At 43.2% G+C, this 17,431-nt stretch overlaps 1 protein-coding gene across 5 annotated transcripts in view; it reads left to right on the forward strand.

Annotated features, from left to right (window-relative positions):
- LOC311100987 (dystonin-like) overlaps positions 1–17,431 on the forward strand; it is a gene marked incomplete at its 3' end in the record, with an annotated part of 186,503 nt that overhangs the window by 62,390 nt on the left and 106,682 nt on the right. For 4 of the 5 annotated variants that reach the window (XM_084141990.1, XM_084141992.1, XM_084141991.1 and 1 more), the window contains exon 1: positions 14,883–15,677. In XM_084141990.1, coding sequence (XP_083998116.1) covers positions 14,976–15,677 — 702 coding nt within the window. In that variant the 5' untranslated portion in view covers positions 14,883–14,975. Of the gene's footprint in view, positions 1–1,890; positions 1,969–6,630; positions 6,724–14,882; positions 15,678–17,431 lie in introns of those variants that run through there. The other variant, XM_084141993.1, reaches the window with a different exon arrangement.

Raw genomic sequence — 17,431 nt, forward strand, 5'->3', positions numbered from 1 at the left:
TGTCCAACTTGTGTCCATGTCTATTTGTCTCCCACTTGTGTGTTTCTTTCCTGCGCTCACGTTAACTCGGTCTGGTAAGCCAAGGGAGCGTGATTTCCTCAAGACATTGCGGTTGGTGAGTTCGGCAGAAGCATGTGCGGTTGAGCAGCATGGAGATGCGCAGGATGATGATAAGGGGGTAGGTGTGGTTCGCCATCCTCCCCCTTGTAACACAACTAATGCAGCACGTTCCGTGGACATTAATGAGAGTGGAACAACAATCCCACCGCAGGCTTTTTACTTTAGTGGACCCTAGTAAGCACTATAGCAATCCGTTTATATGGCTAGGTCAAGTTTTCTTTCTCTTAGATTCTATGATAAAAGTTTGTGCGCAACACTGTGCTTGATGCTGCTGTGTAGAATAGGGAGTAGCCCCACTGTATTGCTTTAGAGATGCTAGCTGACAAGCTGATATGGATTCCATGATGGAAATGTGCTTGGCTTATGAGCTAAAGGCCCAGGCTCATGTTCAATTCATTGGGTTTTTTCAACAACAAAAAAACGGTGGTATTGTGCATGCCATTGTAAAGTGAAAGAGAAACACCATGCACTTCAGTCTTGGATAGGATTGCAAGCGCTGGTACAACTCAATCATATTGTTATGTGATTCATAAGATCTCCGCCTGGGTCTTTAAGTCCAACCTCAATAGCTTTGTGCATCATTGAACCATACAATCAAACTGAATGTCAACCTTTATGAACCATTGGACATTTTTCATCAAATAGTGGCTTTCTATTGTATTCAGTGTATACCAAAACAAAGCCACTTGACTGAACGTGCCAAATTAAATGAGAGTGAGCCGTTGAGGACAAGGCTTTTGTGAATGTTGTCACTCCGCCATTGAGGTGAAAGGGATTCCTCCGCCTCTTGGCCAGCCAGGAGAGTAATGACTGAATCCAGAGGGCTGTGCTGCAGCTCAATCCTGGGTTGTCAGGGGACTGGCTGGCTTGTGACGCAGTTTCCATCTCATTACCTCACGCTGTGACCTCCCATTGTCCACGGGTGTCTGTCACAGGAGTTTGTCTCTCTGCTCAGTCGTGTCCTGAATTCACATTCTCAGGTGTTTTACCGCACAGCTAAATTAATCCTAGATGCTTTTTGGATTTAGAAAATGTATTTATTGTTTGTTTCAATGGTCCTCATTGGAATGAGTTTATCACTCAGACCCACTTGTTTATAGCTTCATGTTTAGCCTTTTGTCATTAGTTATTACTGTAGTTGTGAATGGTGAAATATGTCAGATGATGTGTTCTGTCAGTTCAGTTTGGGAGGACATAGATAAATGTATTTTCTATCTAGTAAATACATTGTGTAGTAATAGCAGTGATTTGTAGCAGGTCAATTCCACGATAACAGTGACACTGAGAGAGACTCAGATTTTTCGATTTAAAATGTATGTCAAACAAAAAAGAATGAAGAACTTGAAGAAAAGTGCAGATGCAAAGTTTGGTAAGAGAATGTTCTTCAAGTAAATGTGTTTTTGTAAAATGTTCAGTGGAAATTGTTAAAAGTAATTATTGTGCATAGAGTTGTATGGTTTGTTTTACTTTGCAATCATTGGTTTTTGTTTGACATACATTCTAAACTGTAACATGTGAGTCTCAGTGTAACTCTGTTAACGTGGAATTGGGCAGCAATGACCACCCTGGATCCGGATTTGTTGGTTCCCTCCCTTTTGTTTTTTTCTCGCATTCCCTCAGCAGACGAGTGGGTAAGACCCTGGCAGCAGCATTGCCTGTGTCCTCATACTACTAATGGTGTGGTGAGTCCCTGGTCCTTGGAAAGGGAGAGACCACATGGCAAAGTCACTAACATGTCCCCCTCTTCCCATTCCTCCTCTATGCCCACAGCCTCGGGAGAAAGGGAGGATGCGGTTCCATAGACTCCAGAATGTACAGATAGCACTGGACTTCTTAAGGAGGCGGCAGGTAAGAACCAATCACATGTGCCGGAATGCTAGAACATAAAATGTGTAGAGGAATTTCTGTTAACCAATTCGTCATGTAAAGCTATTAAACAAGCATACTGTATGTCCAGGGAGATCGTTAAAGATTGACTTCGAAATTGGACGTCTATCCATGTCCTGAGGTCATCGGGAAATGCCTTCAAAACCGACCACTAGGGGCAACAGTGAGCGCTGTTACAATCAAGTAGGCTAGTGCATGGGCGGGGATGGGCGTAATTCCATGACTCTGGATCAGAAGGTTTCATGTTCAATCCCAATGGGGGAGGGGACACTGTTTTAACCCTATACCAAACCTTAACCCTTACCTTAACCATTCAGAATAACTGCCTAAACTTAACCGTTAACTTCGAAATTTGATGTTAGAAGAAATGGAACGATACAGAGCGGCAGGAGCAACCGAGGGTGTCAAAAACACTTCGAAAATTGACGTTTGGAGCAACTTCGAAATGTTATGTTTGAAGAAAAGTGAATAAACGTCTAATTCTGCAGTGAGACAGTGAGAGCGTGTTGGTACTGTATGTCCACATCAAAACGGTAACACTGCTCATACATGACAGGGCTAGCCAATATCATTACCTCATAAAGGCTTCAATACCGCCCTCATCGGGACTCAATAGAGGACATGCGGAAACCATCTCCCAAGGGTGATTACGTCTCTGTTTGGCCCTCCCCCACATCCACCACAGTCAGGAAGTGATAGGGATGGAGAACAGTGTGCAGTGCTCAGCGACAGCCTGCCAGACATGACGTCAGTGAAAGCAACCCAAGGCCTGAGACAAAGGATTCATAGATCATTCAATTATGCCATTGTTTTAATGACACACCAGGCCCCAGTCACACTTCATTCATATTCATAAACAGACAAATTACAATTTCACTTGCCTTTGTTCTATCCTGCTGTGGATGTAAGGCTATAAAGTATCATACTTAGGGTAGATGTGCCATCACAATTCTAATGAACTGTGGGAAGGGATAAGATTGGATGTTACAAACAGCTATGCCCATGTAAATTGCCTTTGTTTCCAGTTTCACTATTGCTGAACAACTGAATCAGAAGAATTCAGTGCATAATCAAATAAAGTTGCATTTATTTCCGCTCATGACAGGGATTGTCATGCATATCAATGAAAGGCAATGTTTTAAACATCAGGGTGTATTCAATCAAATTAGGTTGAAAGCCAGCACAGTAGCAGTTTCAGACAATCAACTACAATACAAATACTTTGCATATGGAATGATGAATGTAGACTATGTTTGAATGTAGGGAACAATATTAAACTGCATTAGTTTATTAGAATGACAACATGACATCACATTCATTGTGTAGCAGTACATAAACCACCACACTATAGAGCCCCATTGTGGTGTATACAGTGAGGGAAAAAAGTATTTGATCCCCTGCTGATTTTGTACGTTTGCCCACTGACAAAGACATGATCAGTCTATAATTTTTATGGTAGGTTTATTTGAACCATGAGAGACAGAATAACAACAAAAAAATCCAGAAAAATGCATGTAAAAATTTTTATAAATTGATTTGCATTTTAATGAGGGAAATAAGTATTTGACCCCTCTGCATAACATGACTTAGTACTTGGTGGCAAAACCCTTGTTGGCAATCACAGAGGTCAGACGTTTCTTGTAGTTGGCCACCAGGTTTGCACACATCTCAGGAGGGATTTTGTTCCACTCCTCTTTTCAGATCTTCTCCAAGCCATTAAGGTTTCGAGGCTGACGTTTGGCAACTCGAACCTTCAGCTCCCTCCACAGATTTTCTATGGGATTAAGGTCTGGAGACTGGCTAGGCCACTTCAGGACCTTAATGTGCTTCTTCTTGAGCCACTCCTTTGTTGCCTTGGCCGTGTGATTTGGGTCATTGTCATGCTGGAATACCCATCCACGGCCCATTTTCAATGCCCTGGCTGAGGGAAGGAGGTTCTCACCCAAGATTTGACGGTACATGGCCCCGTCCATCGTCCCTTTGATGCGGTGAAGTTGTCCTGTCCCCATAGCAGAAAAACACTCCCAAAGCATAATGTTTCCACCTCCATGTTTGACGGTGGGGATGGTGTTCTTGAGGTCATAGGCAGCATTCCTCCTCCTCCAAACACGGCGAGTTGAGTTGATGCCAAAGAGCTCCATTTTGGTCTCATCTGACCACAACACTTTCACCCAGTTCTCCTCTGAATCATTCAGATGTTCATTGGCAAACTTCAGATGGCCCTGTAAATGTGCTTTCTTGAGCAGGGGGACCTTGCGGGCGCTGCAGGATTTCAGTCCTTCACGGCGTAGTGTGTTACCAATTGTTTTCTTGGTGACTATGGTCCCAGCTGCCTTGAGGTCATTGACAAGATCCTCCTGTGTAGTTCTGGGCTGATTCCACACCGTTCTCATGATCATTGCAACTCCACGAGGTGAGATCTTGCATGGAGCCCCAGGCCGAGGGCAATTGACAGTTATTTTGTGTTTCTTCCATTTGCGAATAATCGCACCAACTGTTGTCACCTTCTCACCAAGCTGCTTGGCGATGGTCTTGTAGCCCATTCCAGCCTTGTGTAGGTCTACAATCTTGTCCCTGACATCCTTGGAGAGCTCTTTTGTCTTGGCCATGGTGGAGAGTTTGGAATCTGATTGATTGATTGCTTCTGTGGACAGGTGTCTTTTATACAGGTAACAAACTGAGATTAGGAGCACTCCCTTTAAGAGTGTGCTCCTGATCTCAGCTCGTTACCTGTATAAAAGACACCTGGGAGCCAGAAATCTTTCTGATTGAGAGGGGGTCAAATACTTATTTCCCTCAGTAAAATGCAAATCAATTCATAACATTTTTGACATGCGTTTTTCTGGATTTTTTTATTGTTATTCTGTCTCTCACTGTTCAAATAAACCTACCATTAAAATTATAGACTGATCATTTCTTTGTCAGTGGGCAAACGTACAAAATCAGCAGGGGATCAAATACTTTTTTCCCTCACTGTAGGTGTGGACTAGGATTTATTGGCACCGCTTCAATTGCTATTTGTATTTATTATGGATCCCAGACTCTTACAACATTAAGGCAGTTATATACCATTTAGAATATTACATGACATTACATTTCATAACACTTTACCCAATACATTTAGTGTGTTCCCTCAGGCTACTACTCCACTATCACATATTTACAATACAACATCCATGTGTACGTATGTGTAGAGTGCGTGTCTTATCATGTGTATGTGTGTCTGTACCTGTGTGTGTGTCTCTTCACAGTCCTCGCTGTTCCATAAGGTGTATTTTTATCAGTTTCTTTAAATCTGATTCTACTGCTTGCATCAGTTACCTGATGTGGAATAGAGTTCCATGTATCCATGGCTCTATGTAGTAATGTGCGCCTCCCATAGTCTGCTCTGGACTTGGGGACTGTGAAGAGACCTTTGGTGGCATGTCTTGTGGGGTATCCGAGCTGTGTGCTAGTAGTTTAAACAGACAGCTCGGTGCATTCAGCATGTCAACACTTCTTACAAATACAAGTAGTGATGAAGTCAATCTGTCCTCTACTTTGAGCCATAAGAGATTGACATGCATATCATTAATGTTAGCTCTCCGTGTACATTTAAGGGCCAGCCGTGCTGCCCTGTTCTGAGCCAATTGTAATTTTCTGAGGTCCCTCTTTGTGGCACCTGAACATACGACTGAACAGTAGGGTCTCAGGTAGCTTAGTGGGTAAGAGCGTTGTGCCAGTAACCGAAAGGTCGCTGGTTCTAATCCCCGAGCCGACTAGGTGAAAATCTGTCGATGTGCCCTTAAGCAAGGCACTTAACCCTAATTGCTCCTGTAAGTCGCTCTGGATAAGAGCGTCTGCTAAATGACTAAAATGTAAACGTAAATGTAGTCCAGGTGCAACAAATCTAGAGCCTGTAGGACCTGCCTTGTTGATAGTGTTGTTAAGAAGGCAGAGCAGCGCTTTATTATGGACATACTTCTCCCCATCTTAGCTACTGTTGCATCAATATGTTTTGACCATGACCGTTTACAATCCAGGGTTACTCCAAGCAGTCTAGTCACCTCAACTTGCTCAATTTCCACATTATTTATTACAAGATTTAGTTGAGATTTAGGGTTTAGTGAATGATTTGTCCCAAATACAATGCTTTTAGTTTTTGAAATATTTAGGACTAACTTATTCCTTGCCACCCATTCTGAAACTAACTGCAGCTCTTTGTGAAGTGTTGCAGTGATTTAATTCGCTGTAGTAGCTGACGTGTATAGTATTGAGTCATCAGAGGGTGGTAGCACTAGCAGATGGAGAGAATCTGTTTTGGGGATTTCCAAGAAGATAGACATTACCCTCAGAATATTTATGCATATTTATGTTAATGAGGATTTCTAAATGACCTGTTACAGTGAGTACGACACTAATACTGATGAACAAATTCCAGTTGAAGACATATTATTAGGTTTTGAAAAATAGAGACATCTTCAGCAGTTCTTCAGGGATGTTAACCTTAGCGTGCTAAGAGTAAAGGTGCTTTGCGAATTGATATGAAACATTTCTTATACTGTAGAAGTTGATGAAGGTTTGGAATGCATCACTTGTGTGTTTCATGCTTATTACACAGCTGTTTATAACTGTTGTCCTCAGGTCAAGCTGGTTAACATCCGGAATGATGACATCACAGATGGGAATCCCAAATTGACGCTGGGATTGATATGGACCATAATTCTGCATTTTCAGGTCAGATTCAGTCTCAAATCACACATGCTGTGCACTTCATTCTCTGGCTGTGTGAATCACTGTGCTCGATCCTTTCTCCATTTCTCCATATTTTTTACTCAGCAAATAAGAATCAGTATATGGGAATATTCCAGTGTGTTATTATTGTTAATTTGGTTTATGATTAGGATGACATGTCATGCATGGAGCTATGAGATGTGGTTATTGTTTAGACCAAAGTAAGATAGTTGTCATTTAAGGGGTTCTGGATTGAGGTATTATGTCTCTCTTAAATCTACAGTAAATTCTAGTATATTGAAGCCAGTGTGATTGAAAAGCTAGCGTGTTGCTTAATCTCAATACAGCACCGCATGTTTTGGGATTAGCTTGCATAACATACTGTGGGACGTTTGGTTCAGTTTGAACAATCTAAACTGTCAGTTTCTCCTTGTATAGCTGTTGTTCCTTCTTTGGCCACAAGATGTCAAAGCAGTCTTAACAAAGTGTCATGCCAATGGTTATTGTAATGTAGGCCTACGTCTATGTCTGATTGCCTGCTGGCACATACATGCCCCAGTTATAATGGCTGTTAAAAGTGATAGAATAAGAAGGATGACCTACTCTGTACATATTTTATTGATGACTGGTGATTGAAATGTGTCGATATTCACTTAGGGTAGTAACGGGTCTTTCAAGTTCTCCACTTACAAATGTAAAAGCTCCCCAGTGAAATCACCCGGTGACAATGACAGGTGGATGTTGAAAATGGTGTTGCAATAGCCTGATTAGTAACCTTGCTGGACACTTGAAGACTTGCACTCGCTCCCCGAGCTTAATAGTTATCTGAGCTGAAATGGTCATTAGGTCTGTGTACTGTTTGTGCTTCAGTGGAGGGAAGAGGTTGGACATTACAATGCAAACAACATGTCCCTCCCTCCAGTGTTATGTATTGTGTGATGATAAGTGCAGGAAAATAGATCGTTTTTATTAGAGGAAGTGTCCCTTTATTCAGCCTGACGATCGCCTAAAGTTCATCTGTTTTCAGTGTCCCTCCTTCCAGTGTTTTCACAGGCCCCACACCCTGAGAACAGTTGTGCCCATGTCTGTCTAGTACCACACAGACTGTCTTGCTGCAGCTGTACATTCACATGGAAACAATGGATGCATTGTAGTCATTTAGCAGACACTCTTATCCAGAGCAACTAGGGTTATGTGCCTTGCTCAAGGGCACATTGACAGATTTTTCACCTAGTCAGCTCAAGGATTCAAACCAGCAACCTACATACACACGCCTGCACAATAGGGGGTGGATGGTACCATCAGTAGCAGCACTAGGAGGATCTATTGTTGCCTTTCTGAGGCCTAGTGAAGCACACACTGCTAGTTCTCTCTCTCTCTCTCTCTCTCTCTCTCTCTCTCTCTCTCTCTCTCTCTCTCTCTCTCTCTCTCTCTCTCTCTCTCTCTCTCTCTCTCTCTCTCTCTCTCTCTCTCTCTCTGTCTCTCTGTCTCTCTGTCTCTCTCAGGCCCCTGCTATGGATTATTAATATATCTGGCACAATATATCTGGCACACTGCTAGTTATCTCTCTCTCTCTCTGTCTCTGTCTCTGTCTCTGTCTCTGTCTCTCTGTCTCTCTGTCTCTCTGTCTCTCTGTCTCTCTCAGGCCCCTGCTATGGATTATTAATATATCTGGCAGAGTCAGCCTGCAAGCTTGACTCCACTGGGTTACAGTATGGGAGAGGAATGTTAGCAGCAGCTAGCCTTATGACTCCCTAACTTAGAACCACACCATGGTAGAAAGACAAGAGGAAGCATGCACTTACAGTAAGCCATAGTTTATCTGCATTAGTTTGTACACTCCACTACGTATTTATTTGGACAGTGAAGCTAACACTTTTAATTTGGCTCGTAACTCCAGCATTTTGGATTTGAGATCAAATGTCACCTTTTATTTTAGGATATTTTCATACATATCAGTTTTACCGTTTACTAATTAATGCACTTTGTGTATTTAGTCCCCCCATTTGAAGGTGTCATAAGTATTTGGACAAATTCACTTATACAGTATATTAAGTGTAGTCAAAAGTTTAGCATTTGGTCCCATATTCCTAGCACGCAATGACTACATCAAGCTTGTGACTCTACAAACTTGTTGGATACATTTGCAGTTTGTTTTGGTTGTGTTTCGGATTATTTTGCGCCCAATAGAAATGAATGGTAAATAATGTATAGTGTCATTTTGGAGTCACCTTTATTATAAATAAGAATAGTATATGTTTCTGAGATGCACAAAGACCATGCCCCCAAAACATGCTAACCTCTCACCATTACCAATAACAGGGGAGGGTATGATATATTTATGCTTCTGTAACGTCCTCAGTCATCATTTATGTTACAAAACCGATTAACTAGCCTGCTAATATTGTTTGATTCGCTAAGCCTAGGGGTCTTAGGCCTAGTTACCTGGTCTGTAACCTGATTTGATGTATGCATAAATATGAGAAGTAAGCCTATGCAACCAGGTGTTGAATGTACATGCGCCCAGGAGACAGCCACCTTCCCTTAGGGCCAGCTCCTTCTTCACCTCTTGGTCGGCCAGTCAAAGCTGATTATTATTTGTTCAGATGGTGACGAAACCTAAATATGTACGAAAAGGTTGTGCCCAAACTAAAGACTCATAACCAAACGAAAGGCCTCATAGCCACCAATGAAAATCAGCAGCTTCACAGCCTTTCCAGCTGGGACTCTCACTGACTTTCTCCTTGATTGGCTGCACCTGATGTGCTTATCAACCAGGCTCAGCACCTGGACAAGGTTGCTGCTGCCCCCTGGGGGAATGGAGTGTGGAAGTGGTAGTGAGCTGTAGTGTGATCTCTAAACTACCCTATTCCCTAACATTATCCACGCTTCATTCATGATTGTCCGTAATCATGGTAGCATCCACATTAATGTAGTGTTCAGAAAAATATTATATTCTTATTTACGATAAAAGTGACTCCAAAATGACACAATGCACTATTCACCATTCATATCTATTGGGCGCAACATAATCCGAAACACAACCAAAACTAATTCAAAGAAAAGGTGACATTATGTACTGTCGCCTCATATATAACGTTTGATTTCATATCCAAAATGCTGGAGTATAGAGCCAAAGTTTTAGCTTCACTGTCCAATTAAATACATAGGGGAGTGTATTTCTCCATAAGTGTACAATACCAATTCAAAAGACAGAGAGCAGCGTTGTAGTGTCCAGTTGCATGCCTCAACATCTCTCCTGTCTCTCCTCTATTGCCTGGACACCCCAGACTCCATGAGGTCTGGTAAAAACAAAAAGAGACTGAATAATTTGAAAGTGATTCGTTTGAAGTTCCTGTTGAAGAAGGACAAATATGGCAATAATGAAAGAATGTTCTAATGCTTGGAATCATAAAACATACTGCCAGGTAGCTAGCGGGATGTGTGCCTACACCTGCCCCTGTCACTCTTGCGCATGCCGCTGGGAATTTGTACTAGCTAGTGACTGTGGGCCTGTAGCTTCTTGATTTTTCAGCGTTGCCGGGCAGTTGGAAAACATGTTGATCAGTTCAGTGTGGAGTTAAAACCCAGCTGGCAGGGCCTCCTGAGTGGTGCAGCGGTCTAAGGCACTGCATCGCAGTGCTAGAGGCGTTACTACAGACCCGGGTTCATTCCCGGGCTGTGCCACAACCGGCCGTGGCCGGGAGTCCCATAGGACGGCACACAATTGGCCCAGCGTTGTCCGGGTTAGGGGAGGGTTTGGCCGGGGGGGACTTTACTTGGCTCATCGCACCCTAGCGACTCCTTGTGGCGGGCCAGGTGCCTGCAGGCTGACCCCGGTTGAACAGTGTTTAATTTTACATTTTAGTCATTTAGCAGACGCTCTTATCCAGAGCATTTACAGTTAGTGAGTGCATACATTTTCATACTGGCCCCCCGTGGGAAACTAACTCACAACCCTGGCGTTGCAAGCACCATGCTCTACCAACTGAGCTACACAGGGTTTCCTCCGACACATTGGTGCGGCTGGCTTCCGGGTTAAGCTGGCGGGTGTTAAGGAGCGTGGTTAGGCGGGTCATGTTTCGGAGGACGCATGACTCCACCTTCGCCACTCCCGAGCCCTTTGGGATGTTGCAGCGATGAGACAAGATCGAAATTGGGGGTAAAATACAAAAAAATATACAGCTGGCAGAAAAGCAGTGTGACATAGTGATGAACCCAACCCTGTTTTGATGCTACGTGACTCTATCGGAAAGATTTTGGGAGGAGCAAGTTGCTATTACCTTTAGTAGGATGGTCCAGCCATTCAGTCATTATCGTCCAATGGCATTGTGTTAATTATATGATATATTTCCTTTTAGGAATGTCATCTGTCATTCATCCATCACCTTCTATGGTATGATAGGAAGTGAAGCTATAGACTGTAGCGATTGAAGCATTCCAGATTGTTTTGTTGAGAATTGGTTTACAAAGGCAGTCTCCCAGGTGTGTTTACATGATGTATACAAGAAGTCCCTGCTGTAATCACTACAATAAGAAGCATATTGCACATCCGCAGTGAGACCTGAATACACTGCCGTGATGATGCAGTTAGACCTAAATACACTGCCATGACGATGCAGTGAGACCTGAATATAATGCCATGACGATGCAGTGAGACCTGAATATAATGCTGTGATGATGCAGTGAGACCTGAATACACTGCCATGACGATGCAGTGAGACCTGAATATAATGCCGTGACGATGCAGTGAGACCTGAATATAATGTTGTGACGATGCAGTGAGACCTGAATACACTGCCATGACGATGCAGTGAGACCTGAATATATTGCCGTGACGTTGCAGTGAGACCTGAATACACTGCTGTGACGTTGCAGTGAGACCTTAATATACTGCCATGACGTTGCAGTGAGACCTGAATACACTGCCGTGACGATGCAGTGAGACCTTAATATACTGCTGTGACGTTGCAGTGAGACCTGAATACACTGCCGTGACGATGCAGTGAGACCTGAATACACTGCCATGACGATGCAGTGAGACCTAAATATACTGCCATGACGATGCAGTGAGACCTGAATACACTGCCGTGACAATGCAGTGAGACCTGAATATACTGCCATGACGATGCAGTGAGACCTGAATAAACTGCCGTGACGATGCAGTGAGACCTGAATACACTGCCATGACGATGCAGTGAGACCTGAATATACTGCTGTGATGTTGCAGTGAGACCTGAATACACTGCCATGACGATGCAGTGAGACCTGAATATACTGCTGTGATGTTGCAGTGAGACCTGAATACACTGCCGTGACGATGCAGTGAGACCTGCATACACTGCCATGATGATGCATCATCATATTGTAGCTCTTTGGTCTCTACAGTGTCATCTGACTGACAGTCAAAGTCTCCAAGGGTTACGCTCAAGGTCCTGTCAGTTGTCTCAATAAACTGGGGGCCGGAGAGGCACACGAAAACCAATCTCGCTGACAGAAACCAATCTATGGAGGCTTTGGACTTGTTTCACCAGGGGACATACTACATGTGATAGGATTGAGTCTGCCATCTTACTTTAATGAACATGTCTCTCTCTCTTCCCTCCTTCTCTAGCCTTCGTCATCTGAAGATCCAACAAGAGATTAAAGACAGGCATTTGCTGGGAGCGCTTACATCCTGTTAGACGGGTGAATAAAAAGGATGAAAGGTTAAAGTAGAATGATGTTGCAAAAAAAAACATCTGAGATGAGTCAGTGAAATATAGGCCTGTATTTTAAGACTTTATTCAATGCTGGAAGACTGTAATTATATTTTCCACATTGGTTTGCACGGAATGAGAAATTACAGTATGTCAAAACTCAGATATTATTTAAACACCACATGAATATATATATATATATATATATATATATATATATATATATATATATATATATATATATATATATATATATATATATATATCTGAACAAAAATATAAACGCAACATGGAACAACTTCAAAGATTTTTCTAAGTTACAGTTCATATAAGGAAATCAGTCAATTTAAATAAATAAATTAAGCCTTAATCTATGGATTTCACATGACTGGGAATACAGATCTGTTGGTCACAGATACCTTAAACAAAATGAGCCTCACAATGGGCATCAGGATCTGGTCACGGTATTCAAATTGCCATTGATAAAATGCAATTGTGTTTGTTGTCCGTAGCTTGTGCCTGCCCATACCATAAACCCACCGCCACCATGGGGCACTCTGTTCACAACGTTGACATCAGCAAACCACTCGCCCACACGACGCCATACATGAGGTCTGCGGTTGTGAGGCCAGTTGGATGTAATGCCAAATTCTCTAAAACAACATTTTGGTAGAGAAATGAACATTAAATTCTCTGGCAACAGCTCTGGTGGACATTCCTGCAGTCAGCATGCCAACTGCATGCTCCCTCAAATATGAGGCATTGTGTTGTGTGAAAAAACTGCACATTTTATAGTGGCCTTTTATTGTCCCCAGCACAAGGTGCACCTGTGTAATGATCATGCTGTTTAATCAGCTTCTTGATATGCCACACCTGTCAGGTGGATGGATTATCTTAGCAAAGGAGAAATGCTCACTAACAGGGATATAAACAAATTTGAGAGAAATAAGCTTTTTGAGGCTATGGAACATTTCTGGGATCTTTTATTTTAGCTCATGAAACATGGGACCAACACTTTACATGTTGTGTTTATATTTTTGTTCAGTGTATATACACACTAACATATAAAGCAGATTTTCCATGAAAGTAAATATAGGCTGCTCTTGTGTTATGGTTGATCAAGTAGTTTGGCTTTTGTGCAGTATACTGTGTATTTCGAATGTACTGTAGCCAGCCAGGTATACAGTATGTCAACTGCAGGGCCTAGCAATGGAACCTTCAGGGGAAATGTCACTGCCGTCAGAATAGTGTCAGAGCCTGGTGGACAGTTCTTTTTAGTTGGGCTATGCAAATAAATGATTTCTACTATTTCAATAAACGCTTTTCCTGAGGCCTTGCCAATTTAACTATCTGTCAACTCACTGGTGATAGTTAGGAACATTTAGTTGAATATACTAAACAGAAATCACAAGCTTTATATGCCTTTCATGGACCGTACTTGCTACACAAGTCACATATATAATTACATATAATCTATGTGTGTTCTATAGGTCGTATAGTATAGCTGGTAAATAGTTTTTGTTTAAACCTTTGGACTCAAGCCCCACTTCTGGCTTTGCGATTGTATACAGATAGACAAAGTGATAGTGCGTTGTTAGCTGCCAGGATTTGCGTCGACTGCTTTTGTTGACCCATGCTGTCCTGTTATTTTAAAAGCCCCTATGATAGGCAGGGATTCTCTCTGCTTGGTACGGCCTATCAGGGCAGACCAACTTGCTGAGCAAAGTTTTCCCATACGGTATAATCAGTGGCCATCAGCCGGCAGAGCAGACACCCGCCAGCCATCTGATCTTGTCCTGCTGTTCTCCCTCTCTGCCAACCCTGCCCCCCTCAGACAGGCAGCCTCGTTACAGACAGATACATTTGGGGAAATTTAGTTTAGTTTCAGTTAGTTTAAAATCTAATTTACTTGTTTTTATTTAAAGTTATATAAAAACATTTATATTTGTTTTTTATATGATTTAGTTTCAGTTTTAGTGTTAGGGACAGAAAGTAGCCTATACGTGGGAGGCTAGTAATGGGTCAGTAATGCATAAGGCAGTGGTATTCAAAGTCAGGGGCTGTTTCTCTCTCTGTCAGCTGTGAGGTAGAATCGTTTGGGACGTGGCTGTGCCTCTTCTTCTCCGGTGGTGCATTTATGGTGTTTGTGTTGGATTAGCCGGGCCAAGGAAACATTTCAAAGGTTAGAGACTTAGAGGATTCCTAAGAGCAGAGCAGTCGAGAGGAGAGGAGAGCAGTAACGGAAGAGAGCAGTGACGGAAGGAAGTGCCTGGGCATCTCAACTTTGTTCTTCTGGGAGTCTGCGACAGACAGGCAGGCATACGGACAGACAGACAGACTCTCTCTCCCCAGGCAACCCATCTCTGTGTGGAGGGGAGGGGTGTTTGGGTCTGTTGCCGGGCTGCCTGCCATCACTTCCTCTCCGCCCCCTTGGAGGAGAACTATGGCTGCCTCTCAGTGGAATAATGGAGCTCTGGATCAAGTTAAGTTCACTAGCGGAATCCCGGCGTGAAAACTACAGTTAGAAGGAACTAAACACCGTTTATAGAAAGGGTAATGGGCAACGTGTGTGGCTGTGTGCGGGTCCCCAAGGAGGAATGTTATGTGGACCCCACCAAAGCTCCGCTCAGCCCCAAGTCCAAAGAGCTCCGTGGCCGGCGCTACTTCCAAAGGAAGAAGAAGAGGAAATTGGGGGAGTTTCAGCGGCCGGAATCACTCCGTAGCCTAGGGGGAGAGAGTGTCCAGAGTGAGGAGGATATCCCCAGGAGGGTAGAGCTCCAGCATGAAGCAGACATGGGCATCAGGGAGAGCCAGGTTGGGATGGAGGGAGCACCGGAAGGGGAGACACCCAGACCCAGGCCAAATGTTGGGGAGGTCCACAAAGTTCCTCTTGGGAAGAAGTTAGCATTGCAGTCGAGCCAAATTTCAGCACACCAGACAGACAGAGAGGCAAAGCTCCATGGCATCACCAAGACCTCCAGGAGTATCGCTCCTAAGGACGGCCTGCTGGAAAAGAAGCTGCCACATAAGAAGTTGAGGCGGGCGGTGACATTCGGAGCCGTGGAGCATATGGTCCAGACCCTGAGAGGAGACAACGACAGATCGGGGAACCTAGAAGAGCTCCCCAAAATCATATGGAGCACTCAAGTTCACAAGAGGAGGAGGGCCCACACCTGCTATTTCGGAAGAGGGTCCCTCTCTCCAGATTATCTGCCGTCTTTCCAAGCATCTGCAAAGTGTACATCCGCCCAACAAGAGGTAAACCAAGCACAAGCTATTTATAGCCAGCCAATATGTGTGGACTAAAATGTAATGTGCTACTGTATCAGTAGCCTGCTATTGTAACAATGGCCATAACTACATATGAGGACACCGAGTTCCTGACCTCGGTAATGTTTTCTAATTTGAAAAACATTTAAATATATATTTTGTACCAATAAAGAAAAACGGGTCAGCATGTAAATATCGCTCCCAGCGTTGATCAAAGCTCAGAGCGCATATATTCTTGATCTGACAGGTCTAATCTCGTCTGCCTCTTTGCGAACGAGTGGAAACAGGAAGACTGGTTTGTTCGTTATGTTTGCCTGCATCCCCTGGATTTGTCTCCCGGATGTGCTTATTTAGCAGCTCATTCACCACTCTCTGAAACGGCTAACTCCGCGCTCTCGCAGCACAGGCTGAGCGCCTGAGATGTGAAACGAGCTACCCCAGCTCACAGTCTGCTCAAGTAGCCAACTAGAGACGCTGCTGACAGTGTGTTTGTGAAATGCCGGACAAAAGGCAATTTAAAAACCATCCTGCGTCGCCTGCCGTGTCTTCAGACATCCCCAAACAAACAAAATCCGACTCTCGGAGAATGAGTGCACAACTGGTAAATAGTCGCTTATACTGTAGATATGTCAGTCAGTCAGGTGGCTAGAGACTTCTATTGCAGTAACGTTGAAGGGCTCTGGCTAGTATTACTTAGCCAGTTAGAAGGATGAAGTAAGAAGCTAACATTAAACGGAGCCTACCTCAGCAGCAGCAAAAACTATGCTACATAAAAAATAAGCTACATAATACATTTGCTTTATAGAGAATAGGCCACTGAGACAAACAGTGATGTGGGCATGTGGCACTCAGTGGTGAGGCTAAGGTAGGCTTCAATGCATGCAGGAGGAAGCAGAGGAGACAGAGAGAGAGAGAGAGAGAGAGAGGATGCAAGCAGAGAGAAAGGTTAGCACTGTGGTTCCCAAACTTGGGGCCACAGCCCCATGTGGGGTCCCCTGATAAATCTGTAGTAATCTTGTCAAACAAAAATAGATGATATGTTTCAATATGAACATCTCCACATGGCCTATCTCCCCTATAGGCCTACATTAAAATGCAATCAACATGCAAACAATACAGTTCTAAAAATGTCATAGGTTTTTGTTCGTCACTGATGCTACGTGTCAGTGTGACTCATTTCTCATATTTCCCTCTATCAGGGTATAATATTACAATTGTATAGCTAACAATGTGTTTGTAGATGGACAGAGGTGAATGAAGTTACAGCAACCAATGTGATATTGGCTGTGGTCTTTTTGCTTGTTTTTTGCTGTTCTCCAAATAGCGGTAAAGCTTGAACTCATTTACTGCAGGTTCAACCCCAACCCCCCTTCTCCCATCCCGGACTTCACTAAAACTCAAACCCTGGTTATGGCCCTGATGTAACTGTATAATACTGTACAGCTGGTGACTTGGTTTGGTTGGTCTTACATGATACAGATGTAGGATCTTAATTTGATCACTGTTTTGTTACTGAGAATGTTCCTGCACAGCAGGAAACGCAAACTTGTGGATTTTAGGTTTAAAAAGGCTTCTAAAGTTTGTAATTTCCACTTTGAAATTTCAGACTTGATTTGCCCTAATGAAAAAAATATCAACCCATACAAAAATGTCAATTAATTATAATCCACATAATAATTCACATATCCTGTTGCTGCAGGATTATTTTCCTGCTGTAGCAAACTGGCTCAAAATAAGATCCT

Source organism: Coregonus lavaretus, assembly GCF_964263955.1.
Source record: "Coregonus lavaretus genome assembly, chromosome: 25".
Taxonomy (NCBI): Eukaryota; Metazoa; Chordata; class Actinopteri; order Salmoniformes; family Salmonidae; genus Coregonus; species Coregonus lavaretus.